General features: G+C 45.9%; 1 protein-coding gene and 2 long non-coding RNA genes across 13 annotated transcripts; 2 read left to right on the top strand and 1 right to left on the bottom strand.

The window, feature by feature from the left end:
* The first annotated feature begins 193 nt into the window (after window positions 1–193).
* On the top strand, window positions 194–4,462 carry LOC140616072 (uncharacterized). The gene is made up of 2 exons (XR_012016570.1): window positions 194–1,132; window positions 1,186–4,462. It is a non-coding gene; the product is annotated as an uncharacterized lncRNA (long non-coding RNA).
* ZNF596 (zinc finger protein 596) lies at window positions 2,351–21,712 on the bottom strand. Of its 11 annotated transcripts, none has more exons than XM_072796410.1 (9): window positions 21,581–21,664; window positions 20,755–20,880; window positions 19,375–19,445; window positions 18,333–18,376; window positions 13,234–13,316; window positions 10,765–10,930; window positions 9,103–9,198; window positions 8,572–8,654; window positions 2,351–8,118 (listed from the first exon to the last, which is right to left on the bottom strand). In XM_072796410.1, the coding sequence occupies exons 6-9, from the start codon at window positions 10,796–10,798 to the stop codon at window positions 6,874–6,876; spliced, it is 1,458 nt and encodes a 485-aa protein (XP_072652511.1). In that variant the 5' UTR covers window positions 10,799–10,930; window positions 13,234–13,316; window positions 18,333–18,376; window positions 19,375–19,445; window positions 20,755–20,880; window positions 21,581–21,664; the 3' UTR covers window positions 2,351–6,873. The 11 variants fall into 11 exon arrangements, with proteins under 11 accessions (XP_072652511.1, XP_072652503.1, XP_072652506.1 ...); XM_072796402.1 differs by having other exon boundaries at window positions 10,765–10,891; XM_072796405.1 differs by lacking the exon at window positions 18,333–18,376 and having other exon boundaries at window positions 10,765–10,891.
* LOC140616070 (uncharacterized) lies at window positions 21,336–27,529 on the top strand. The gene is made up of 3 exons (XR_012016569.1): window positions 21,336–21,617; window positions 25,639–25,763; window positions 27,018–27,529. It is a non-coding gene; the product is annotated as an uncharacterized lncRNA (long non-coding RNA).
* Window positions 27,530–27,736: the final 207 nt, after the last annotated feature.

The raw sequence follows: 27,736 nt of genomic DNA, 5'->3' as shown, positions 1-27,736 counted from the left end.
TCTCTTCTCTTCTCTTCTCTTCTCTTCTCTTCTCTTCTCTTCTCTTCTCTTCTCTTCTCTTCTCTTCTCTTCTCTTCTTTCTTCTTTTCTTTTTCTTTCTTTCTTTCTTTCTTTCTTTCTTTCTTTCTTTCTTTCTTTCCTTTTCTTTCTTTCTCTCTCTCTCCTTCCTTCCTTCCTTTTCTTCCTTTTCTTCCTTTCTTCCTTCCTTTCTTTTTCCTTTCTTCTCTTAATTTCTTTTCTTTTCTTTTCTTTTTTTGCCTGACATTCTTCTTTAGAAATGGCTCTATGCAGTTTATGAATCTTGTTGAGCTCACTGCTCAATAAGTCAGAAGATCACATATAGCAGAGATACTGCTGGATATTAGACTAACTGGTTATACAAGGTTTTATTAATATAAAAAATCTAATATTCTTATAAAGTACATATTGGGGGATCCCTGGGTGGCTCAGCGATTGAGCGCCTGCCTTCGGCCCAGGGCGTGATCCTGGAGTCCCAGGATCGAGTCCCGCATCGGGTTCCCTGCATGGAGCCTGCTTCTCCCTCTGCCTGTGTCTCTGCCCCACCCCCTCTCTGTGTCTCTCATGAATAAATAAAATCTTAAAAAAAAAAATACATATTATGTAAAATTATTTAACATAGATTGAGGAATATTTTCAGGTCTTGTGACAATAAATTTTGAGTGGGAAGTAATTTAGAAAAATTTTAAAATGTAATAATTATGACATTTGCCCTTCCTTTATGCCCTATGCTGTTCTTAAGGCCTACTTCTGTTCTGTCCTTCATCTCTCATGGTCCAACATTTTTTTTCCAACTTCTGTTTTCATTTATCCCACTGAATCTTGTCTAGATCACTCGTAATTTGCTGCTATTTGGTCTTTATGAGCCCATTGGACCCACTCCCCCATCCTTTATTGTACTCTTTCATTCTACCTCACTTTCTCTGCTTCATTCTGTCTTTTTCTTCCTCTGAATTGTTCTTTCCTCCATATGCCCACATCCAACATCCACATCCATATGGATGTGCTAACGGTGCTGTCCTCCTAGGAAGAGCTGACTTTCCAGCAAAACACTGGGAATGTAAACACCATGCCAGACACAGCAAGGAAGGTAAAATTTGGAATAAGAGGAGAGGTTGCCTGTACCAGGATGGCCGAGTGGTTAAGGCGTTGGACTTAAGAGGAGAGGTTGTTGACCCCCCCATCTCCACCCCACCTCCCGACTTCCCTGAGGTTAGATGGAAGCAAAAGCATGAGAAACAGTAGGTGCAGTTCCCAGGAGAACAGAAATAGTGTCTCAGGAGAGGCCTGGGGTCTGCAGAATGCTAGGACCAGGAATGGCATGGTGCCTGGGGGATGGTCTTAAGGGCCAACTTGGTTGATGATGGCGAAGGGCAGTAATCCACTTCCTAATTATGATTTGTCATGATGTTGAGACAAGAGACCGTGAAGAACCCAAAGGCAGAAAGTCCAGACAAGGATAGCTTTCCAACCAGAAACAAAATAAGTTAGACGTGGCAGGAGAATGACCAGTGTCCTGAGCCACTCAGGGTGATGAGGGTCTCTTTGCTGACAGTATGGGCAGGTGTGGAGAACGGGTGGGGCAGGAGGTACCAATGAATGTAGGATTTGAGTCTCAAAGAAAGCAGCACCTGGTCCACTTAGGTGGTACCTTTACTCCAGGAAATTTGCTTCTAGCTCAACAGACTATAGGGCATGTAGTGTTGGTCAAAGAGGAGTGTGATCAGAGGGGCCTCCTGGGAAGGGGCAGGGGCAGTGAGGCTTGGTTCAGATGTGCTGGGCCTTGAGAGACATGTAGCCAGTGTGAGCAGTCTATGCCTCACCTACCCAGGTGCTTGTGCACCTGCCCCTCCTTCCTCCAACAGTATGCATCACCCCACATTTTGGAGTTGCCTCAAAGTACCTTTGGTCCTTTCCCTTGGTGGAGAATTTAGGATCCTTGATCCCCCAACCTACAGACTTTCCACCACATAGCTCTGTAACTCACTCCCCAACATTCTGTCCAAACTTAACAGCTCTCCCACTCAGAGCCCCCATCACTGGTGCCCACAGTTCCCATTTCTCTGAGTCATTCAGACCCTGGATCATAGTTTCCCACTGGTCAGCATCTGGCTTTCCCTTCTCCAGAGCCCCAGCAAGTCCCACAGGCCTGACTCCACCACGTTGGCTTCACTTTTCCCAGTCTCCCCCATGGGAGTGCTCTGTGAGCCTTGACTGGTGAACTGGTACCAGGGAGACCTTACTTTCCACCTGCTGCACCCTCTGAAGCATGTCATCATACACACTCATGCCATAGGAACCTGGGAACCTGGTTTAATTATCTGCACTTTAATTTTTTTTAAAGACAAATTATTTATTCATGAGAGACAGAGAGGCAGAGACACAGGCAGAGGGAGAAGCAGGCTCCCTGCAAGGGGTCTGATGTGGGACTTGATCCTGGATCCCGGGATCATGCCCTGAGCCAAAGGCAGATGCTCAACTGCTGAGCTACCCAGGCATCCCTAACGTACTTTGAACACAGTACCCTGAACATACACAAACCCTAACATATGCATGTGCATGCACACACAAGGTATGATTAAAGCATGTATATGTTCTTAGAATCATGAATGCACTTTCCACGTTGATCACATACTCTGACACCATGATGTTCTAAGTCACAGAAGCACCAAGGAAACTGGACTGTGTGGAAATCTTATAATTACCATATGCCCTCTGACCATAGACAACTGCTGACAAACACCCTGTGCCTGTGTTGCCTAGATAATGGGGTATTTCACCCTTGGACATCAACAGGGCTGAGGAGGCCCAGGTATTTGGTACAGGGATGAAATGTGTGCTGACCTCCCATCACAACCCAGCAGAACTGGTCTGTATGGTGGCGTATGTTAAAAGAGATGAAGACAAAGGGTTGATATTTAGGTGTTTGATAACATTCTCCAGAAATTAAGTTAGTAGGGATGCCTGGGTGGCTCAGCAGTTGAGCATGCCTTTGGCTCAGGTCATGATCCTGGAGTCCCGAGATCAACTCCCACATCGGGCTTCCTGCATGGAGCCTGCCTCTCTCTCTCTGTATCTCTCATGAATAAAAACAAAAACAAAAACAAAAAACATGAAATTAGGAAAGTGCAGATAATTAAAACATTCCCATGAGAAAGTTTTAATGTGATTCCAAGTTATAAACTGAGGAATTTTTCCTATATAAACAGTGTTTTCAAAATTGTGACAAATATCTGTATTAAAAATAGAGATAAATCATTCTTTGCTTTAAAATGTCTCCAGGTGAATTATTTCCATTTTGTCCCTGAGTAGCTTTATTGGACCAATTGACCAATGATAGCAATGAAACTGTACTAATACACACAAAGCAACTGCTCAAAATAACTGAAGTGTAGCGTGTTCAGACGACTTGATAAAATCAGAAAAGGGAAGCTCATACTCAGAGTGACTTTCTACTGGAGCATTTGGAAAGGAACACCATGAAAGGGCAGTCCAGATAAAATAGGCCACTTTTTTGGACTGCTAATAAAATCAGTTGGAAATTCGTTCAAACAAATTTTGAGGCTTCTTCCAGGTTAAGTTGTGTGAATAGAGATAAGACAGACAACAGAAAATTAAAGATTCAAATAAAAATGTATTGTTTTAAATTCAGATATTTGTGGAACCAGAGAAGATTGTAATAACCATGAAGAGGCCATCTGATTTCCACATCTGGGGGAATCTGCTTAGTATAGACACTGAAAATCATAGGCTAAAGTATACTACCAGGGAATAATAAGTAGATGGGTTTATGAACCTGTGGACTGGCACAGGCTGACTGAAATACAGAGATCTCAAATACTGGGATCCTTTTCCCCATCAGTTTTTAGGTGGGGATGGACAGAGAGGAAAAAAAAGTTTTATCTTCTCAGTTTATTGTACTTTGGAAGGTGTCTTCAATAAATCTAGAGGAATAGAGGAAGGACCTGAAAGGCATGAATGAATGAATGAATGAATGAATGAATGAAATCAAAGCTGCAATCTGGCCTGAGTGTATTTTAATTCCTGGATGGAAGAAGTGATGTCCTCTCACTAAGACAATAATAAACTTGTCTGGGTAAAACATCAACTCAGCTTCTTCCTTTTTTTTAAGATAACGTGTGAAATTAAAAAATACAAAAACATCTTTGCAAAGCAGCAGGAAAGCTGATAAAAAAAAGACACAATGAACAGATCCACATGTATCTTTAGACTGGAGTTAGGAAAATTTATATTACTATACAAAATAGAAAAAGTTATAAGAAACATGACAAGATGGAGAACTTCAATAGTTCAAGGTTTGGGAAACTATATCCTGTTAGTGACATTAGTGGGTGACTTTAATAGAGGTTCCACATGGAAAACATCAGTTTGAGGACACATCAATCATATTCAACTCTGTGGGAGAGAGGACTGTTTCTGATTCTTTCTTTTGAGGTGAGGTTTTCCTTCTAGTCATTTTGCTCAGTGCAGAGTGGCCAAAAGCAAGTTGTATTGGGAAAAAGAGAAAAAGAGAGGAGAGAAAGAAGGAAAGAAAAGAGAAAGAGAAAAAAAAGGGAAGAGAAAAAAAACGAAAGAAAAAAAAAAGAAGAAAAAGAAAGAAAAAGAAAGGAGAAAAAAAGGGGGGGTGGGGGAGGAAACATCAAAAAGCAAAACAAAACAAAAAAACAAAACAACAACAACAACAACAACAAAAAAAAAAAGAACCACCGGGGAGTATCTTCTGATTCTGTGTTCTTTAAGTCCCTTGGCTTCTCCTGGAAGTTGTCAGTCTAGCTGGTGTTCTGGGGGAGGGGCCTGTTGTGCTGATTTTCAGGTGTTAGCAGTTGGGGGAGCTGCTGTGCCCCTGCCTGGTGCAGGGCTCAGTGGGGGTTGTTTACCCCGTGAGGCCGCAGGAGGAACAGCCCCAGTGGCGGGGCAGCTCTGGAAACCTGGATTCAGCTCCGGCAGGAACTCCGTCTGCAGGGCCTGGAGGCTCCGGGCGGGGCCGCTGATCTGCTCAGCTGGGGCAGGAGCGTCCTTGCTGTCCTGGGCCCTCCCGGCCTCTGCCTGTCCCGGGGGAGGCGGGATCCTGGGCTGTGTCCCGGCGCCCTGTGCTCCGGCGCCTGCGCTGGTGGATTCGCGCTCCCGGGCCGCGCAACCCCCTCCGCGGAGCCGCCCCCGAGCCCCCCGAGCTGCTCCTGGAACCGCGCAGGCCCCTCTGCACGGAGCCTCTTCCTCTGCCCGAGCCCGGCCGAGCTGCTCCCGGGGCCGCGCAGCCCCCTCCGCGGAGCCGCCGCCCGAGCCCCCCGAGCTGCTCCGGGTCCCGCCGTGCGCGCTGCAGCCTTTAGGGAGCTCGGCGCACTCTCCTGGGCGCGGAGTTGCTGTTACTGTCCCGGGGAGCCCGAGGGCATCCCCTCCCTCCTGGGTCCTGCTCCAACTCCCTGCGAGCCCCTTTCCGCCCGGGAAGGTCGGTGCAGCTCCTGCTCCTCCGGGACGGGGCTCTCCTGTCCTGGGGACACTCGCCCCGGCCTCAGCCCGGCTCCTCGCGGGGCCCCTCCCCCTTGGAGGCCTTTGTTTCTTTATTTCTTTTTCCCCGTCTTCCTACCTTGATAGAAGCGCGAACTCTTCTCACTGTTGCATTCCAGCTGGTCTCTCTTTAAATCTCAGGCCGAATTCATAGATTTTCAGGATAATTTGAAGGTTTTCTAGGTAGTTTGGTGGAGACAGGTGATTTGGAGACCCTACTCTTCCGCCATCTTGCTCCTCCCCCCATCAATCATATTCAAACGAAAGGACAAATCAAGGATTGAAAAGGGCATTGCATATTCCCTCACGACATTTAATAAAATAAAGATTTGCATCTTTGTTTTTGCCACTTGTGAAACACGATTACTTATTAATGTTCAAAAGAGTACCAACGAACGACTCAGCCTTTTGTTGTCCTGGCAGAAGAGAAGTGTTAACTGCTCTTCTAGCTTTCTGTATTTGCATGTTGGAGGAGCTGGGACTCCTAGGTATCCTCAGTTGGGTGAATTGTGGATTTGTAGCTGTTGTGACAAGGATATGGGGCAAGGTCAGGTTGTCTTTGCTTCTACTTTTAGTTTTGCCAAATAGTGTATCACTACTAGAGGCAGTGCTTTGTCACTGCAGAAATTAGTGGAAGTATATTAGGCATCCTGGAAATAGGATACTCCAACTGTCTTCAATCTTTTTCATGTCCTAGTTCTTGTTGAACACAACCCTTTGGCCACAACATTCTCTTGTCTTCCTACTAATGATTGTTTCCCACTTATTTATCGCTTTAGCACATTTCTTCTGCATGCCAGATGTGTTGCTAAATTGAATGAGTGCACAATGATTACAGATCTAGAATCTCTCCTGCACAATTTATTTAAAGGATAAATGAAGGTATTTCTACAATGATTACACAGATTTTCTCTGACATGTGACTTCATTTTTTTTTAATTTTTTATTTATTTATGATAGTCACAGAGAGAGAGAGAGAGAGGCAGAGACACAGGCAGAGGGAGAAGCAGGCTCCATGCACTGGGAGCCCAACATGGGATTCGATCCCGGGTCTCCAGGATCGCGCCCTGGGCCAAAGGCAGGTGCTAAACCGCTGCGCCACTCAGGGATCCCGACTTCATTTTTTAAAAAGAGAACTATGTATGGAAATTCTTCCACATTCACTTCATTTACATTCTTTCATGTACATTATTTGGAGGTTTTATCATATAGATGGACCACATATGGATTCTCTCCACTTTGAATTAATCTAAGTTGAGTGAAGTAATAAGGATGAATAAATGCTCTCCCATACTGATTACAAACAGCATTTCTTGAGTATTTGAACCCTCAAGAGTGTTTATAGTTTGAAGCTATAGGTGGTGAATTTTCCACATTTATTACCTTTATATGTGTTTTCTCATGTTGTCTAAGGTTAAAATATTTACTGAAGGCTTTCCCACATATATAACATTTATATGGTTTCTCTCCAGTGTGGATTCTCTTATGCAATCTAAAGTTATAGCTTCTGTTGAAGGCTTTTCCACATACATTACATTCATATGGTTTCTCACCAGTGTGAGTTCTCTCATGTCGCCTAAGGACAGAAGAGTGATTGAAAGCTTTCCCACATAGGTGGCATTCATAAGGTTTCTCTCCAGTGTGAGTTCTTTCATGTCGTTTAAGGACAGAAGAATCAGTAAAGGCTTTCCAACACAGAGGACATTCATACGGTTTCTCTCCAGTGTGGGTTCTCTCATGTCGTCTAAGTACAGAAGATTCAGTGAAAGCTTTCCCACACAGATGACATTCGTATGGTTTCTCTCCAGTGTGAGTTCTCTCATGTTTTCTAAGGTGAGAACAGTGAGTGAATGCCTTCCCACAGAGATGACACTCATATGGTTTCTCTCCATTATGAGTTCGCTCATGTTGTCTAAGGTAAGAAGTTTTACTGAATGTCTTCCCACATAGATTGCATTCATATGGTTTCTCTCCAAAGTGAGTTCTTTCATGTTTGTTAAGGTCAGAACATTGAGTGTAGGCTTTCCCACATAGATGACATTCATGCATCTTTTTCCTAGTGTGAATCCTCTCGTGGCGCCTAAGGTTATAACTTTTACTGAAGGCTTTCCCGCATAGATGACATCCGTATGATTTCTCTCCAGTGTGTATTCTCTCATGTTTTCTAAGGTCGGAACAGTGAGTGAAGGCTTTCCCACATAGATGACATCCATGTGGTTTCACTCCAGTGTGAATCATCTCATGTCGTCTAAGGTTAGAACTTTTTCCAAAGGCTTTCCCACATTCATGACATTCAAATGTTTTCTCTCCATTTTGAGTATTATTGGGTTGTCTAAGGGCAGAGCTTTGAATAAAACCTTTCTCACGATGACATTCATATGATTTATTTACAGTATGACTCTGCTTATGTATATTAAAAGATGTCAAATAACTGCTGTCTTTTCCACATTTTTTGCTGATAAAGGGATTCTTTCCTATTTTAGGTACCACATATTGAGTCCATGTTAGTATTTCAGTAAAATTTTCTCCCAGATCACTGCATTCAAAAGGATCCTCTTGAGTGTGAGATTTCTGCTTTTTGAGAGGAAATGAGAGACTGTTAAAACTTTGCTCACATTTATTCCTCCCTTCCTTAACCTGCATATGAATTCTATAGTCATCATTCAGCGATAGACTCGTACAAAATTGTTTGCATGTTATTTACATAAACATGGGGTATTTGTCTCTGGCAAGCATAGAGATTTTCTTTCTTGTAGTATCCCAAATGTAGAGATACCTGATGAAAGACATTAGTATGTTTCAAATGTTAAGTATATAATAAGTCATAATCATGCAGCTGTTTATAAGACCTCAGATTATGGTTTTGACTTCACATTAATTTCTTCCTTAAAATTAAATTAAGCAAAACTTCCTGCTGTGAAAACCCTGGATTCCAGCTTAAACTATGATTGGGCAATTGTGCCCAATTCCTTACTTACTAAATACCCAGATCATTTGGAAGCACAGGTTCACACCCTTAAAGCTTACCATTGCACTGATTAATGCTGTGTCCTTCTTGCAGATATGCTGCATGAATATCATTTCTTGTTTTTTAGGACCATCTTCTTTATCTGAAATGATTGGGGAAATAATTCCCATAGTGATATTGAGGGAATTAAAATGTTGAAGACACTAAATGGTCATTTGAGTATGTTTCACATAATAACATGAGAAAGTGTCAAATTAAGGAATATAACATGAGAATAAACATGACATCAAGAGTTGACATTTTTAGGACTGCAATATAAGGAAAATAAGATGGAGATGGCAAGCTGGGGAGGAAAAGAGGGAAAATCTTCATAGAGGAGAACCCCGAAAAGTGCTACTGTGTATATTTTAACTCCAGTAAGTAAGTACATAACTATTACCTTCCCAAAGACAGAATAGAAATTGTCACCTGTAAAGTGTAATACAATATCTGAAGAAGTTTTCCCCTATCATATTGTCTTTTAAAAAAGTCACTAAATTTCGTTTGATGATTCTTAGGGCCTACCTCACTTAGTTCTTCCTATAGCTCACCTAGACTCTGGCATTGCAGCAAACTTATCCCTTCTTTTGAAAGTTGCACTCCTGGTTCCAAGTGGGAAATTGTGTCTGATTTGTAGAGCTGTTTGCCTGTTCATAGAAAAGAAATAATTGAATTTTGACTTTTGTGCTTATAACAGTGCATGATTATCAGTATAGGGCCCACTAATGAGAAAGAATAAGGTAACCTCAGAATTTAATCCCAGGGAAGAGTATGTTGAAAACAACATGGATAGTCCTTCACCAACAGAATTTTAATTCTTAAATTTTCTCAAAGACATCAAGGAGCTATCATTGTTGATGCCTAACTAAGTTCAAAGACAAATCGCAATCTTCAGTATTTTAATACAATGATACAAGTATTCACAGTGTGAATATTATATCTTAAATGAACCCAATAAATACAATTCCATCAGAAAAATCTAGGTTTTACATGGAAAACCGTATATCTGTTTTTTGTTTTCAAAGATGTTATTTATTTATTCATGAGAGACCCAGAGAGAGAGGCAGAGACACAGGCAGAGGGAGAAGCAGGCTTTCTGTTGAGAGCCCGATGCAGGACTCCATTCCAGGACCCAGGACCATGACCTGAGCCTAAGGCAGATGTTCAACCACTGAGCCACCAGGTACCCTACACCCCCTCTTTTAAAATATTAATTTGAGGGGGAGAGTGCCAGGGAGAGGAGCCAAAGAAGTGCGAGAGAAAAACTTAAGCAGACTCTGCATTGAGCATGGAGCCCAACGCAGGGCTCAATCCCACGACCCTGAGATCACAAACTTAAACCAAAAGTTGGATGCTCAACTGATAGCATCTCCCAGGTGCCCCTGGTTAGTTTTTCTTTTTCTTTTTTTTTTTTTTTTTTTTTAGTTTTTCTTTTTCTTATTATTTTTTATTGCTTTATCTTTTAAAAGGTTTAATTTATTTATTCATGAGAGACAGAGAGAGAGACAGAGACACAGGCAGAGGGAGAGGCAGGCTCCACGCAGGGAGCCTGACATGGGACTCAATCCCGGGTCCCAGGACCACACTCTGGACCGAAGGCGGCACTAAACCACTGAGCCACCGGGGCTGCCCCTCTTTTTGTTTTATTTTTATTTTTATTTTTTTATTTTTGTTTTATTTTTATTTTTATTTTTTTTAATTTTTATTTATTTATGATAGTCACAGAGAGAGAGAGAGAGAGAGAGAGAGAGGCAGAGACATAGGCAGAAGAAGCAGGCTCCATGCACCGGGAGCCTGACGTGGGATTCGATCCCGGGTCTCCAGGATCGCGCCCTGGGCCAAAGGCAGGCGCCAAACCGCTGTGCCACCCAGGGATCCCTTTATTTTTGTTTTAATACTGTGGTTGGTCAGTACCTACACGAAAAAAATGTATTTTTTTAAAAGTCAATATATTTACTTACCAATTCAAAAATAATGATTTCCCACCACTGTTTGGGTGTTGTGGAGATTGAGTAGCATGAAAGACATGAAATTGTGTGAGAAGATTTGCCTTCTAGTGGATGACAAAAGTAAAATGTGAAGAAGATTGTGATAAAGTAGTTTTGAAAATTAAGAATCAAGACAGTCTTCAGTGAGAAATGAGGAATCTTTTCTATACAGCTGTTGAATGAATGAGTGAATGGATATATACATACATAATATAAGAGACTCACCAGTTGAGACCAGGTGACTGATATTCTCCAGCATCACATCTCTGAAGAGTTGTCTCTGGGACCTGTCTAGCAGGGTCCACTCTTCTTGAGTAAAGTCTACAGCTACATCTGCAAAGGTCACGGATTCCTAGAAGATTATGGATGTTGTTTTCAGACAGGAACATCTCTGCCAATAGTCAGAGGAGGATGGTACAGGTGACAGCACTAAGGAAGCATGAGGCATGCATGTACGCATAGCTCAAACAGGATGTTGGGTTTGGTCATTATTTACAGTGCACACCTGGGTATCTGGCTTTAAGATATACCCAGACACACATTGTAAACACATAAATTTCATTATAAAGAGATCGAATGAGATGTATAATCTGGATTTCCCGATAAACTTGTAATTAAGACTGCCAGAGGATGAGTATAAAAGTTTCTTTTGAAAACTTTAAAACACTTTTCTCCACAAAACACACACACAAAAAACAAACAAACAAAAAACACTTTTCTCCAATTTCAAGTCAATCTATGGGCTCATTACACACTCTTCCACTTTGTAAGTACTAGGATTAGATTGTTCCCCTTTATGACCTCAGTTTTGTTATCCACAAGTGTACTGACCTTTTATGACTTCTTAAAGATCCAATGATGTAGTAAATACTAACTAGCATTTTTAAAAACTATTTTATTTATTTATTCATGAGAGACACACACAGAGAGAGAGGCACAGACACAGGCAGAGGGAGAAGCAGGCTCCATGCAGGCAGCCTGACATGGGACTCCATCCTGGGTCTCCAGGATCATGCCCTGGGCCACCCAGGGATCCCCTAGCAAACATTTCTTAAATACAATTTCTAGTTTTATTCAATAAATGTCAGAGAGTACTGAAGCAATGTCCATAGTTCTGCAAAACTTAACCATTTGTACAGGATAGGAGATCAATAGCACATCCTTTTACCTTCACATAATTTATTTTTTTTAAAAGATTTTACTTATTAATGAGAAAGAGAGAGAGAGAGAGAGAGAGAGAGAGAGACAGGCAGAAGGAGAAGCAGGCTCCTTGTAGAGAGCCCGACATGGGACTCGATCCCAGGTCTCCAGGATCACACTCTGGGCTGAAGGCAGTGCTAAACCACGGAGCCACCCGGGCCACCCAATTTAAGCGTTTATTATAAAATATAAGGCTAAATGATTCATGAGCATATTTCAGAGGCTCTGAGACTTTTGTAATGAAGGATAGTATTATCCTGACCCTTCCTGTGGCCTGCGGCCTTCCACATATCAGTTATCATTATGCTTTTATCTGGTCTCTGTTCAAGCTTACTTAAATCCACTTTATTGTTCTTGTCTCTCCAGCTCATCAAAAATTTCTAAGGGGGGATCCCTGGGTGGCGCAGCGGTTTAGTGCCTGCCTTTGGCCCAGAGCGCGATCCTGGAGACCCGGGATCGAATCCCACGTCGGGCTCCCGGTGCATGGAGCCTGCTTCTCCCTCTGCCTGTGTCTCTGCCTCTCTCTCTCTCTCTCTGTGACTGTCATAAATAAAAAAAAAAAAAAAAAAAAAAAAAAAAAAAAAAAAAAAAAAAACTAAGGGTCCTTAATTTTTTTTTTTTTTTAGATTTATTTATTTATTCATGAGAGAAAGAGACCGAGACACAGGCAGAGGGGAAAGCATGAAGCATGTTCCATGCAGGGAGCCTGATGTGGGACTCCATCCCAGTTCTCCAGGATCACACCCTAGGCCGAAGACGGCGCTAAACTGCTGAGCCACCAGGGCTGCTCGGGTCCCTAAGTTTTATTTTACCTCCTATACTCCTTCTCCTGAATTACAGTAAAAATTAAGGAAACTATACCTCCCTATACATTGTTTCCAGCTACCAAATTTGAACAAAGGTAAATTACAATGAGGGGGTTAAATATGGATTTGGGACGAAGAAGTAATGAGTTAGTTTTCTTTTATAAGTTTCAAAAAGTACAAATACATTCTATCAAATTTAGGTTTAAATTTGGAGGAAAAAAAAAAGAATGACAACTCATTGGCTTCTCTGGCATGACCATTATTCATTTTTCCCTTAATATTAATTAGCACTCCCTTCCCTGCCCAGCACATATAATACTGGATTGACTGAGCTCACATGTAAGAACATCTGCTTTCCTACAGGGCTGTGAAGTTTTGCTCCTTATTCATCTTTATCACCTGCATTGACCTGAATCCTAAGTCCTTACAGTCAATAAAATGGTTAATGAGTGAATTTTTGGCACCAACTAGGGCATGTGATGGATATGAAAAAAACAAACAGACAAAAAACTTTCTCTCTTGGAAATACAGGGCATTAACTGGGGCTGAGATGTGTTAACATAACATTGGGAGATGATGAGCATTCCAGTTCTTGGAAAGTTGAGTGTACTTAGAACATGAATGATTATATGTCCACCAGATGGTGACAGACATGCTATTTCAGTAGAAAGAAGAACTCCCTACTCACTTGTGATTCCATCCTTAGTTGCTCCGTTGCCATGTCTCTTCGGAGTTGTCACTCGTACACAGTGTCAGCAACGGGTGGCAAAGCTGAGGAAGGGGAAAGGAGCCATGAAACTCTCGCTGCCCACTTGTTACGAGGTCCAGTCCTTCACCTGGAACTAATCCCCAGCAGAACCGATAGGAACATGCCCTGTGCTCCAAAGAAAGTGGGGAGGGAGACAGCTCTCCAAAGTTGAGGCTCTGACTATGGTTGCTTGGAGAGATGGTAGAAGGACCCTCAATTTAGGAAGAATATGAAAAGCCAATTCCCTCCCGATTCCTAAACAGGATTTCTGGCACCTGCCACTCATGGAAGCATTGTGAAAGTTCTCAGAATTGGGTATCTGTTCATGTACTATTTCCCCAACTTCTCAGCCCTCTGAATACACGTATCAGCATCGTCTTCTCCAAGAAGGGTCTCCAGCAGTATCACTCCAACGCTGACCTTTAGATTTGTTTTGAATGGGTTTTGTTATGAAACATGATTAGTAAGAATGCACTTTATGGGGGTGTCTGGGTGGCTGAGTTGGTTGTCTTCGTCAGGTGCCCTGCTCAGTGGGGAGTCTGCTTCTCCCTCTGCCCTTCCCCTGCTCATGCTCTAATGAATAAATAAAAAAATCTCTAAGAAAAGAATGCATTTTATGGTAAAATTAATTTAGTGACTTCATTTTGAGGGTTCAAGGACATCCATCTTACAAATTTACCCCTTAAAATTCCCTGCATCAGAGAATCACAGGAATATGTGGGTTAGAGCCTACTGTCATGTCCATCAATCTTTACAGAGTAGTACTTCCAGAAATTACAGAATGAAAGGATTTTAGGACATTTATTTACTCCAGCTAAAGTTTTTAGCAAATTGTATTAGCTGCAACTTCCCTGAATTTCATTGTTTGATTTTGTATTTGTATCTTTGAAAGCATAAATTGTAAATCCTCCCTTAAAACATCCATAGTAAGTAAGTATATTTCTAATGAGTCATAAACAGAAGGTTTAACTCACCCATTTGTATCTCATGTCAAGAACAGATAACAAGATTTTATTTTATGTGACTGTGCTTGGGAGATACACATACATTTGTTCATTTTGCTTCAAAAGAATTCTAATTAAGATTTCGTTATTAGGGATCCCTGGGTGGTGCAGCGGTTTGGCGCCTGCCTTTGGCCCAGGGCGCGATCCTGGAGACCCGGGATCGAGTCCCATGTCGGGCTCCCTGCATGGAGCCTGCTTCTCCCTCTGCCTGTGTCTCTGCCTCTCTCTCTCCCTCTCTCTGTGACTATCACAAATAAATTAATTAAAAAAAAAAGATTTCGTTATTAATTTAGTAAGTGCCATCATCATAGGTTCAAGCAACTTTAGTAACATGACAAAGCTTCATGCATACCAGCATACAGTGGCACATAAGCATACATTAGAAAAGTGTTACAGGTAAAGTTTGAATTTTCCTTTGCCTGCCTCCTAATCTCAAATTTTAAAGGTTCCACATCATACCTGGATTTTACCTGGAAGAGTATCCCTAACATTACAGAGGCCCCTCTCTGTTTTTACAACCTACTGTCCATGCTTTTTCACAAAATTAGCTCCTGTGTCCATGTTTTCTATTTCACGGAAACACAGCATTGCCCCAATTCCCAAATGTCAGTCTCCAGCCCTCGTCATTTTAACGGACCAGTTTAATTTACTCATTTCAATAGATGTTTACTAATGTTATTTGTCTCTTTACTATGTCTGCTGACCAAGGCTTCAACAGAAAGTGACTCCAAATACCTGCCTATTCCATGACTGTATGTGGCAACACAGGATGAAAATATTGCCTCCCCCCCACCTTTTTTTTTTTTTTTAAGATTTTATTTATTTATTCATGAGAGACAGAGAGAGAGAGAGAGAGAGAGAGAGGCAAAGACACAGGCAGAGGGAGAAGCAGGCTCCATGCAGGGAGCCCGATGTGGGACTCTATCCCCGGGTCACCCACACCGACACCCTGGGCTGAAGGCAGCGCTAAACTGCTGAGCCACCCAGGCTGCCCTTGCCTCTCTTTTATATGTAAAGTCACAACTCATAGTGACCTCCAAGTATATCTGGTAACATCATTCTTATTTGGTGACTAATCTTCCATCTTCTTAAACATTTCAAACCTTCTTCATGCCTTTAAACTCGCACATTGATTTATTTCTCCCTTCACTTTCTAAAAATGAGATTTTTTCCTACTAAGTAAAGGAATTATATAGCTTGACAGGTTATTTCCAGAGTGAATGATCACTAAGCATTGATCTTACTATAAATAGGACATTTTTCCATTTTATTCTTTTTGTAGTAAAACATTTACCATTCTAATCTTTTAAGATTTTATTTTAAAAAATTTGTTTTAAAAAGACTTTATATGTGTTTGAGAGAGAGCAAGCCCAAGCCAGGGGGAGGGACAGAGGGAGAACAGACTCTCTGCTGGCAGGGAGCCCAACATGGGGCTGGATCCCAGGACCCGGGGATCATGACCCGAGGCAAAGGTAGCTGCCTAACCAAATGAGCCACTTAGGCACCCTCAGATTTTATTTTTTAAGTGATCTCTACATCCAACATGGGGCTTGAACTTAACAACCCTAAGATCAAGAGTTGCATGCTCAACTGACTGGGCCCACCAGGCACCCCAATCCTCATCATTTTTAAGTGTACAGTCCAATGATGTTGATACATTCATCATGTGCAATTGTCACCACTATCTCCAGAACTCTTTCCATCTTTTAAATCTGAAACTTGTGCCTAAACAACTCCCATTCCTCTTCACCATCTCACCCTCTGATAACCATGGAATTTTTTTTTTTTAAAGATCATGGACTTTTTTTTTTTAGATTTATTTATTTATTCATAGAGACACAGAGAGAGAGAGAGAGAGAGAGAGAGAGAGAGAGAGGCAGAGACACAGGTAGAGGGAGAAGCAGGCTCCATGCAGGGAGCCTGACATGGGAATCGATCCCGGGTCTCCAGATCATGCCCCAGGTGGCAGGCGGCGCTAAACCGCTGCGCCACTGGGGCTGCCCAACCATGGAATTTTTACTTTCTCTAAATAGTGTTCTGTTTTAAACTGATGGTAAAAGAATATAAATTTTAAAATCTTAAGACATTTCTTTACAGAATATATTATTTTTGAAGAAGAATCATGCAATATATTTTCCTTTTAGGTAGGATGCATTAAGAAATGCTTTGTCATTTTCTTTAATAATATTTCAATCTTCTGACAGTAAAAGATCGTATGTTTATTTTAGTTGATGAACTTTTTGATTTTCATGTACCTTTGACATGTTGTCTTTTTAATCTACTTACTACAACCTTTGAGTCATTTGAGAACAAGTAATGATCTCCTTTTGTCATTAATAAATAAAAATTTCAAGTCAACTCAGAGAAAAGACTGTACCAGACAGTGAAATCCATGGATGAATAAATGAGAGAGATCATCTGCCCTTGTGGAATTAAGTCTAGTTTAGAAGAGATTATTTAAAGAAATAATGACAAAGATATTCAAATACTAAAGCATTTCATTTGTGTTTCATTTGGGGAAATACTATTAAAATGTATGTATAATTTATCTGACACCTTAAAAATTTAAAGGGGAAAGCCTCAGAAAGTTTAGTAAAGACAGGAAGCAAGTAGAACACTGTGGACACAAGCAGAACCTGCTGTGCCCCAGGAAGAGAAAACACACTGGAAGGTAATGGAGTAATGGGATGAACTTGACATGGTGGCAAACAAGCAGATTTCAGGAACCAAGGTCATTGTAATTAGATTGGTTTTTAACTTTTTTTTTTTTTTTTTTTTAAGATTTTATTTATTTAGGGGATCCCTGGGTGGCTCAGTGGTTTGGTGCCTGCCTTTGGACCAGGGCGTGATCCTGGAGTCCCGGGATCGAGTCCCGCGTTGGGCTCCCGGCATGGAGCCTGCTTCTCCCTCTGCCTGTGTCTCTGCCTCTCTCTCCTCTCTGTGTATTCCCATGAATAAATAAAATCTTATAAAATAATTTTTAGGGATCCCTGGTTGGCGCAGCGGTTTGGCGCCTGCCTTTGGCCCAGGGCGCGATCCTGGAGACCCGGGATCGAATCCCACGTCGGGCTCCCGGTGCATGGAGCCTGCTTCTCCCTCTGCCTATATCTCTGCCTCTCTCTCTCTCTCTCTCTCTGTGACTATCATAAAAAAAAAAAAAAAAAAAAATTTAAAGGTAATGGGGATCTACTGGAGAATTGAAAGCAAGAAACAGGAATAGATTAGATTTGTGTTAGTAAATGAGTCTTTTGCTGAGGAATGCAGTAAAACAAGAAGGGTTTGATTAATTTTAAAAAGAAGATACTTGCCTGGCATAAGGTGTTGACAGTGAAACTGGTGAGGCAGATGTAAGTGTGTGAGAGCAAAAGAAAAGCATAAACATAATAACAAATTTAAAAATTTATCAGTTATTTTTATTTTTAAAAAGATTATTTATTTATTCATGAGAGTCCCAGAGAGAGAAGCAGAAACGTAGGCACAGGGAGAAGTAGGCTCCATTACAGGGAGCCTGACACAGGACTCCGGGATCACAACCTGAGCCAAAGGCAGAGATGCTCAACCACTGAGCCACCTAGGTGTCACTTCAGTAAAAAAATTTAAATACCCCAATAATTAGATCACATCAGCAGACCCTTAGTAAAACATCTGACCTTTCAAAATAATTAGAAATATTTAAAATTCATGTTAAATACTGGGGAATATTTCTTGTTAATCCAGAGAAACTTAGTAAGCATACTCAGTGGCAGACAAAGAAGCAGTCCCACTAAAGTTAAGGCTGTGGACAGGGGCTGGTTAGGGCTGCTGCTATGGCCCAGGATGCCTGTGTCAGAAACAGCCAGTAAAGAAATGGAACGGTAGCTATTCTCAGAAGACAGGATTTCAAATTCTAACAAACAGGAGAATCCTTTTTAATGGTCATACCTAATAAAAATATTTTAAGAAGTGGACAAATCTATGCTTAATATACTGAAATCAATACTTTCTTTAGTTACAGTAGTTTAAAAATTAGACACATTAAAAAAAGTCTCTACTTACAATAGCAAAATATTATGGCTTCCATCTGAAATCATATGGTAGACCTGTGTAAAAATATTTTTAAAACTTTTGAGGACAAAAAATGACAAGAATGAAGCCTACCCAACCAATCCTTAAACTAGAGGACACTATGACATAAAAACCTTGGGGACTATAGAAATTTGGTGCAATCCAGATTTAAAAGTAACACATGGTATTTCACATAAAAACTGAGAATTATCTTAAAAGTCATTTTTGTGTCAAATTTGATTTTGGGTCAGGATATAGCCAAAACAATTTGGAGCAGAAAAAAAAAATAAGCTTGGTGAAATTATATCTGAAGATACATTATCTCAAACTTAACACAATTAAAATTAAGTAGTTACACAATATTTAGTGATACAATATTAGAACTAAATGGAATGCCATCACTTTTTATTTTTTATTTTTATTTTTTTAAAAGATTTTATTTATTCATTCATGAGAGATACAGCGGCAGAGACACAGGCAGAGGGAGAAGCAGGCTCCATGCAGGGAGCCTGACATGGGACTCGATCCCGGGACTCCAGGATCACGCTCTGGGCCAAAGGCAGACGCTCAACCACTTAGCCACTCAGGCGTCCCTGCCATCACTTTTTAATGTGAAATAGGGGATGCCTTCCACAGGAAAAATAAGAAGCAAAGGGCATAAAGAAAGGATTTTGGTTTCACTGCATTAAAATTATAAGAACAAAGTATGTGCCTGTGTATACATGAGCTACAAAAATAAAAACAGTATGTAAATGTACATCAAAAATGAATTAGAAAAACATTTAATACATGTTTATAAAAATAAAATATATTCAGTCTCTTACGTATTTAGTAAAATGGTAATAAAGACTTGTCATTTCATCCAAATCTATACGTATGTATGTATGTATATTATGAAATCCTGGCTTCTGCAGGGGGAACCTCATGAGTTGGTCATGGATAAAGATTTTTTTGCAATTTGGGGGGACAATGAGACTGGCATATATCACAACATGAAAGGTGACATCTCGTGGCCCAGCAAACTCCACCTTACCCTCAGATATCTGCAGGAGAGTCGATTCTTTACAGATCCACGAACACTAATGTCTTGTTGGGAGCGTTGTGCTGTGAACAATTTTAAAATCCTCTTTATGTTAAACATTTAGGTTGATTTTAAATAGCAATTAGTGAATAAAATACTCATTGTGTGTTAAGGTACCACCTCAATTTCTCACAGTTCTGTTTATTATCTCTCCCTTCTACTGCAAATTATGACTATTTCTAGGTCAGATGCACACATTTACTTTGTGAAGCCATTTCCCTTTACTGGTATTCTTCTCCAGGATTTTTTAGGTATTTCTGAGATTCACAACAGTACATCCAGATTTGGCCCTCAGACGGTACCTACTGGCAAACATTATTGATACCATGGTGCCCAGTCCTGGTCCCTAATCTGAGTCCGGGCATGAAGCACTTCCCGTAAAGGTCCCCTAAACGCAGCCACTTCACAAGTTCCATGTCGTGGTTCAGAGATGGAACTGGTTTGGAGGCCGGAGAGTAGGAGAGAAGCCAGGGTGAGTGAGGAAATGTGTCAGGCAAGACAGCTGAGACCCCGAGAGTAGTAGAGGAGCATCATCAACAGATAAATGAACTTTTGCAGAGAAAGAGACCTTCCTGTGTCATCACCTTCCTTCCGCTCTGTGCAACTCTCGGCACCATCAGTCCTGAGATGCCACTGCCTGGTTTGGAGAAATGTGCCATTGCTAGGCTACAGGCACGCACATGGGGAGGAGATGAGCGTGTGGCATCTGTATCCTCCGCTGGCTACTCAACCACCAGGGGATAATATACCTGCAGACAGAGGGGAACCCCGGGAAGCTGCGTGTCCCCTGGCATTCAGGATGAGGGAGTGTATGTGACCCCCACCTTGCAGTCTCCCAGTGTATGCCGAACAGAGGATTGCTGGAGGGAGGATGCCCTCCTCTCTGGTCTGCCCACTAATACGCCGCCCTCGCTGAGACAAGTCTTATTCCTTGGCGGACAGATGCATTTGTTCTGCACTTATTTCAACAATTCTGGGTCTTCCCCTTTCCAGCTGCCTTGTGCTGTGTGTTTGGGGCCAGGCAGAGATGTGAAAGGAGAGGCTCCTGGAGTCCACCATCCTGCTTTGCACGTGAGGTGGTTTCAATCCTGGTGAGGCCCGCCCTTCTCACCCCTGCTCCTGAAGACTCCAGCCCACAGTGCATCCTCTTGAGCAACTGGCGCGCCTCTATCTCATGGTTTTACTCACACTGATCAAAAGCTTTTGTCTTTTTTTTTCCCCCCCAAAACATCACATCAGTACATCAAAAAATTTCCTGTTGAGATTATTGGCAGGGGAAAACAGACCCTATTATTGGCAGGGGAAAACAGACAAAATCAGGAACGGAAGTACCTTTCAGCAACGTATTTATTAGGATCAGATGAGACACGTTAGGACAAAGTTCCACAACAACCCGGGGCGGGACAGAAGAAATCTGAAGAAATCATAAACTTAGCCGGAAACTTCAGCTTTCAGATCCTATTAGCAAAAGATCACATAAAAGGGCGCGGTTGGGCGGCTCAGGTCAGGCCAGGGTCCCGGGGTCGAGCCCCGGCTCAGGCCACAATCCCCGGGGGTCCCGGGGTCGAGCGCCACAGGGGCTCCCTGCTCAGCGGGGTCCGCTTCGCCCTTGCTCCTCCTCCCGATCATGCGCGCGCTCGCTCCCTCTCTCCAATGTTTTTAAAAAAATCACATAAAAGTAGGAGAGGGTTTAAACTTGGTTTTGAGTGGAAGACAAGAGCACGCCCAACACCGCACACAGGGTATTACAGGCCGTTACTTATCCATCCACAGGGAAACGCACGGGGACCCGGCCGTGACCCCGGCGGTGACCCCGCCGTCGCAGCGCCCGGCCCCCTGGCCGCCCGCCCCTCACCGGGCCGCGGTGACCGCCGCCGCCCGCCCCCCCACACCCCGCCCCACAGCGCGGGGGCAGGAACCGGCCGCTCTCCTCCCCCAGTCCGGGGACCACCGCGACACCGTGTCCGGAGCGGACCGGGGGCTAGGGAGGGCCTGCGGGCGACTCCGGGACCCGCGCCCCGAGCGTCTCCCCGCGGGCGTGACGGCCGGGCGCGGGGCCTGTGACCCCCGCAGGGACCCTCGGGCCTCGGGCGAAGAACGGAGCCGGGAAGGGGCACAGGAGCCCGGCTTTAAACCTCAAAGACCAGAATTCACTTACCAGAGCGCGACCTTCGCTTCCGGAAATCTCCTTCCGGGTTAGTAGGAAGTTACGTAAGAGGGCGGGGCCTTTGTCCGTGAGTGGCGAGGCCAACGTGGGGCGGGGCCTGGGGAGGGCGAGCTAGGACGGGGCGGCAGCGGAGGGGCGGGGCCTAGACGCCCACGGGTTGCGGGGCCTGGACGTCAGCGGAGAGGCGGGGCCGGGGCCGGGACGTCACCGTGGGGGCGGGGCCGGCCGGGGCTGTGGCGCCAGTTGGGAACAGGGCCGAGGCCGCGACGCTAGCGGAGGGGCGGGGCCAGGGTTGGAGGCCAGCGGAGGGGCGGGGCCGAGGCTCGGACGCCAGCGGAGGGGCGGGGCCGAGGCTGGAGGCCAGCGGAGGGGCGGGGCCGGGGCCCGGACGCCAGCGGAGGGGCGGGGCCAGGGTTGGAGGCCAGCGGAGGGGCGGGGCCGAGGCTGGAGGCCAGCGGAGGGGCGGGGCCGGGGCCCGGACGCCAGCGGGGGCGGGGCCGGGGCCTGGACTAGGGGGCGGGGCCCTCGGGAAGGGCGTCCGGGAGCCCGGTTAGGTCGTGAAGTCTCGAATTACTGCAGCTTTGCGTGTTCCGACGTCGGCGCCGGGCCCAACTGTGTATGGTTTAGGAGAAAGGAATAATGCCGCGTGCTGAAGCCTAGTTGGGGATGCTTCATTCAGGGAATGGGGCCCTTCCACGGCTGCCGTAGGGACGGCGATGGGATTTTGCAGTGGACTGTGCTGGGAGTGGGGTGGCAGCTGGGGGCCCCGGGAAGAGCAGCGCCCAGGAGGAACTATGAGGAATGCCCAGAGCGGAAGGAGCTGAAGGATTGGTTCTTTTAACTTGGCTTTATAGTGACTGATGTTTTTGATAGAGGGCTTCAGTAGATTTTCTGGCTCTAAATAGGAGGACCGAGTCATTCAGCTCGCAAGAGAAGGGTCATTTCCTCTTTCTGGACTAACAGCGCTTCCAGGAGGCCTCCAAGGACAGACGCCGGGGAAGCCCAGGGGCCCATGGGGTCAGAGCCCAAGGGGATGGGCAGCCCTTCGTGTCACAAGAAGCCTCATGAGGCTGTTCAGAGTGTGGGTCCCCGCACCCTGACCTCCCCGCAGCCCGGGGCCTGCTTCCCGGGTGTGGACTGTGCACGGGTGGGTGAGGACCCGGACCTGGGCACCATCTGGCCAGGCTGCGTGACAGGAGGAAATTGTTGGGGAGGGCGGTTCACGGCATCTGCCTTTTTCCAAGGCTTAACCTACATAGTCCAGCCTCTCCCTCCTTAGGGCAACCGGGAAGAGCGAATGGCCATGCAAGCCCAGGGCCCGCCCCCTGGACGGGTGGAATGCGGCCGAGAGCCTCAAGTCCGGGGAAAGCCTGGACCCTGTGGTGTAGCCTGTCTGAAGGGCGAGTGACTGTTTCAACTGCCAGTTGAAGGTTGCCACCGCAGAATGATTTTCAGTGGACTTCCAGCTGGATGTTGTACACATAGACGAGGAGTATTAATGTGGAAGTGTTTCAGGACTGTCCCCCAAATCTGCCCAAGTCATATTACTGTGTTAGAAAAACTTATGTATTTCCCCCTAGAATGTCGTGCTAAAGCTATGCGGACTGCCTTTTCTTTCTTTCTTTTTTTTTTCCAAAGATTTTATTTATTTATTCATGGAGACACAGAGAGAGAGGCAGAGACATAGGCAGAGGGAGGAAGAGGCTCCCCGTGAGCAGCCTGATGTGGGACTCGATCTGGGATCTCAGGATCACGACCTGAGCCAAAGGCAGATACTCAACCACTGAGCCCCCTGGGAGTCCCTGGACTGCCTTTTCTGCACAGGACTGTGTGGCTGCTAAGGTGTTCTTCACTAGGACAACTGGGAGACTTGATTCCCTGTAAGCCCGGGACCCTATAAGAAGCCACTCAGTGGAAGTGAGGATTGAGGGACGCCTGGGTGGCTCAGCGGTTGAGTGTCTGCCTTTGGCTCAGTGGGTGATCCTGGGATCCCCGGATGGAGTCCTGTGTTGGGCTCCCCACAGGGAGCCTGCTTCTGCCTCTGCCTGTGTCTCTGCCTCTCTCTGTGTCTCTCATGAATAAATTAATAAAAGTCATTAAAAAAATGAAATGAGGATTGACACCTAAGAAGTACTTTGGGATGTGAAGGCTCCTTCTGCCCTGGAGGGTGTTGGGGTGGCCACAGAGCCAGGCATGTGCCAGTGACCTGGAGGTGGAAGACATAGCAGACTCTATATCCATGAGCAGAGCCAGCCCTGTGGCACAAGGCAGCTGTAGAGAGTGGCCCGCTAGGAGCAGGAGGTTATCTGCCTCATTTCATCAGTGATCAGGACCATGGAACATATTTGCTCTAAGGGAAGAGCTGGATGATTCCAGTCAGCCCTGCTGGGGGTGGTGTGGCCTGTTCTGGGGAAACCTCCAAATACGCACCTCTGGGAGCCTTGGGTGTTGGAGGATCCTGGGCTCAGTGGGGCATCCAGTCCTACAGGGGTCTGTCTGTGGCCAGCTTCAAGCTGCCACATTTGATAGCATCTCAGGGAGAACCCACTTGCCCCTGGTGGGACCCAGTATACATGCACAGCCAGAGGCTGGCTGAGAGGTGTCTCACTGGGCACGGACAGGCAGCCCAGGCCTGAGGAATGTGTGGAAAGGAAGAATTGAGTAGGAGGGTTGGAGATTCTGGGCCCTGGAGCAGGCTATGGATGGACCCCTCTGACCTCAACACAGACCCCAGGGAGCACGGGTTGTTTGAAAAGCCCTGGAACTCGTGAAGCTGCTGCCTTTGAAAGAGTTTCAGGGAGAAACCACTCTGCACCCTGGAGGGGAGGGGGCGCAGTGCAGTTTGGAGCATTGGCCTGCACCCAACATTCCATGGAGGGCTTGGCCAACAAAGTTGGGGGGGGTGGATGAGGAGGGCTGACTGCACATGCCCAGGCTGCTCAGGCCTGAGGGGAGGCCTGGACTTGACACGGGAGACCATAGGTAGAGAGCCCCAGCCCTGGTGCATCCTTCTAAGAAACTGGTTTGACCCCAACAGACTCCAGCCATGGCCGTGATTGGCAAGGTGGTTTGGCCACTACCAAGCACGCATGCACAGTGGGAGGCCGCTGATGGGGGTCTGACTGCCCATGACCTGGCTGCCACAGGCCCCGGATGGTCTGGACCTTAAAGAAACTGCCATAAGCAGAGCCTAGGCCTGGGCGCAAGCTCCTGGTGGTACGTGGCATGTGCAGAATCGAGGCTATATTCCACAGAATTGTACATGGCATCCCTGAAGGCTGGGCTGGAGGAATCTGGGCTGACTTGGCAGGGAGGGTCTGGTGGGACACTCAGGCTGCCCTCTAGAAGGACCCTTGGGAGCCTCCTTTGTTGGGGAAGCCTGGGACCCCTCAAGCAGCCAGTCCATCTGGGGATGACTGCCACCAGGTTCAACCTGCTGCATCAGAAAGATTGTTTGGGCTCCCTCCACCCTAATGCCATTCTGATGCTCTGGGGTCAATGTGGAGCTCCACAGGACTGGAGGCCAAGCTGGGCTGGCAGGGTGCACACGGTGCATCCACAGGCCGTGCCGGTCGGGGCAGCCAGGGACCTGGAACAGGGCGGTTATAGGAAGAGGCCGTGTCATGGGGAAGTCTTGGCTGACACAGATGCACGTATTTCCACGGGAGGCCGAGCTGGAAACAGTTGGACTCCTGTGTCAGCACTGGCCGAGAGGCCACCTGGCTGGTGTGTCCTCCCACAAAAGAGCCCTGGGAGCCTTGAGTGCTGATGAAGCTGGGTACCCCATCAGCCAGGTGGGCTGGATGGGGACTGCCGGCCCCGCTTTCAAACTGCCCGCTCTGAGACATTTTTTGGGGGTGGGATCCCTCTGTCCTAGAGGCCCCATGGGTCGTTGGGGTGTGAGCAGAGCTCTGCCAGCAGGGAGAGACAGGTGAGGGCGTAGCTAGGCATACGGTTGCAGGCAGCCAGGGACCAGAAGAGGATGCAAGATCCAGTGGATCTTTGGCTGTCCAAGTCCTCTGCCTAATTCCCAGCTCTGTGCTACACAGATAAGCCCATGTTTCCCCCAGAGGTAAAGCTGGAGGAGTGGGGACTGCTGTGGCCAAACAGGACCTATGTGGCTGTCGGGGTATCCATTCCTAAGAGACACCTGGGGAGCCTGCGACCCCTTCAGGTGGGTAGCCAGTTGTGTTGGGGATTGAATGTTGACTCAGAAACATTTTGTAGGGGAGGGTACCTTCTGCCCTGGAGGGTGTCTAGGTGGTTTGAGATCCATTCGAGGTCCCCGAGGCCTGGGGGCCCTGGTTGGCTCTGTTGCCCTCGGGCAGTAGAAGTGGTGGGTGATGAGAGAGTTGTGCAACACGGACCCAGAGACCTAGGGCTAAGGCAGGTGTTGTGAGCGGGTGGTTGAGGGTATGAAGTCTCTGCCTCATTATCATCATTGGATCTTGGTCTGAGGGCAGAGTGGGAGGAATCCGGTCAGCCCCCCTGGATGGGCCTTTGTGGGATTGTGTGGGGGACCCACCAAACACAGACCCCTGGGAGTCTTGGGTGTTGGAGCATCCCTGGGCCCAGTGAGGCCTGTAGCCCAAGAGGAGTCTGTCTCTGGCCAGTTTCAAGCTGCCATCTTTGAGAGAATTTGGGGGAGTAGGTGGTCTTGACCTTGGGATGTGTAGGTCCAGGGGAGCCAGCCCGAGCCCAACAGGCCAAGAGGAAATCCGTAGACTTCCGGGTGTCTTTCACGTTCGGGCCTGCTGGGCCTCACTCTCCTGCCCGCGTGGGTTTTTAAGAGACTGGGCCAACTTGGGCCTTTTCTTTTTTATTTTTATTTTTTTATTTTGATTTTTATTTAAAAAATTTTTTTTTTTAATTTATTTATGATAGGCACGCAGTGAGAGAGAGAGAGAGGCAGAGACACAGGCAGAGGGAGAGGCAGGCTCCATGCACCTGGAGCCCGACGTGGGGTTCGATCCCGGGTCTCCAGGATCGCGCCCTGGGCCAAAGGCAGGCGCCAAACCACTGCGCCACCCAGGGATCCCCCTTTTTTTTTTTTTTTAAAGATATTATTTATTTATTCATGAAAGACACAGAGTGAGATGCAGAGACAAAGGCAGAGGGAGGAGCAAGCTCCTTGCAGGGAGCCCGATGAGGGACTCAATCCCCAGACCTGGGATTATGCCCTGAGCCTGAGGCAGATGCTCAACAACTGAGCCACCCAGGTGTCCGGACTTGGGCTTTTTGTAGGGGCTGGTTTAAGTAGAACTCTCTTCTTTTCTGAGCAATGTTATCTGTTATCTTAGAGTGAAGGGCAGATGGTGCCCCCAAAGAGTGATGGGTCCATGTCCTGACCCCAGGACCTTTGCAGATGTAAGTAGGTAACATGAGTCATTAGGGTGACCCTAATCCTGCATGACTTGTGACCTTGTAGAAAGAAGAGAGACACAGACATGGGAAAAGCCATGATGGAAGAGACACAGCCAAACCCAGGGGATCCCTGAAGCCTCCAGAAACCGAAGGAATCAGGAAGGACCCTCCTCTGGAGTCTCAGCACTTTCAAAGTGGGGAGCTGCCACGGTGGGGGCAGGGCTGTGGTCCCTGAGGGCTCCGTGTCCCCTGCGTGGTGGCTGGGAGCCGCTCCCACAGGATGCTCACCAGCATGCTGGCTTATAGAAGACTGCGCGGCACTGGACACCCATGCTTGCTCTACCATCACAACCTTCTCTTGGGTTCCAGTCAGCATAGGGTGTCTCTGGGGCCAAGGGGAGCTGGGTTTTCAGCCTCTATGGGGGGCCTTTGGGTGCTGATTAAGAGTGCAAGTTAGGGACACCTGGGTGGCTCAGTGGTTGAGTGTCTTCAGCTTAGGGTGTGATCCTAGAATTCTGGGATCGAGTCCTGCATCGGGCTCCCCACAGGGAGCCTGTTTCTCCCTCTGCCTGGGTCTCTGCCTCTCTGTATCTCTCACGAATAAATAAATAAAATCTTTTTTTTTTAAATTTATTTATGATAGTCACAGAGAGAGAGAGAGAGGCAGAGACACAGGCAGAGGGAGAAGCAGGCTCCTTGCACCGGGAACCTGACGTGGGATTCGATCCCGGGTCTCCAGGATCGCGCCCTGGGCCAAAGGCAGGCGCCAAACCGCTGCGCCAC

Source organism: Canis lupus, chromosome 24 (genome assembly GCF_048164855.1).
Source record: "Canis lupus baileyi chromosome 24, mCanLup2.hap1, whole genome shotgun sequence".
Lineage (NCBI taxonomy): Eukaryota > Metazoa > Chordata > Mammalia > Carnivora > Canidae > Canis > Canis lupus.
This window is presented reverse-complemented; position numbering and strand designations above follow the sequence as displayed.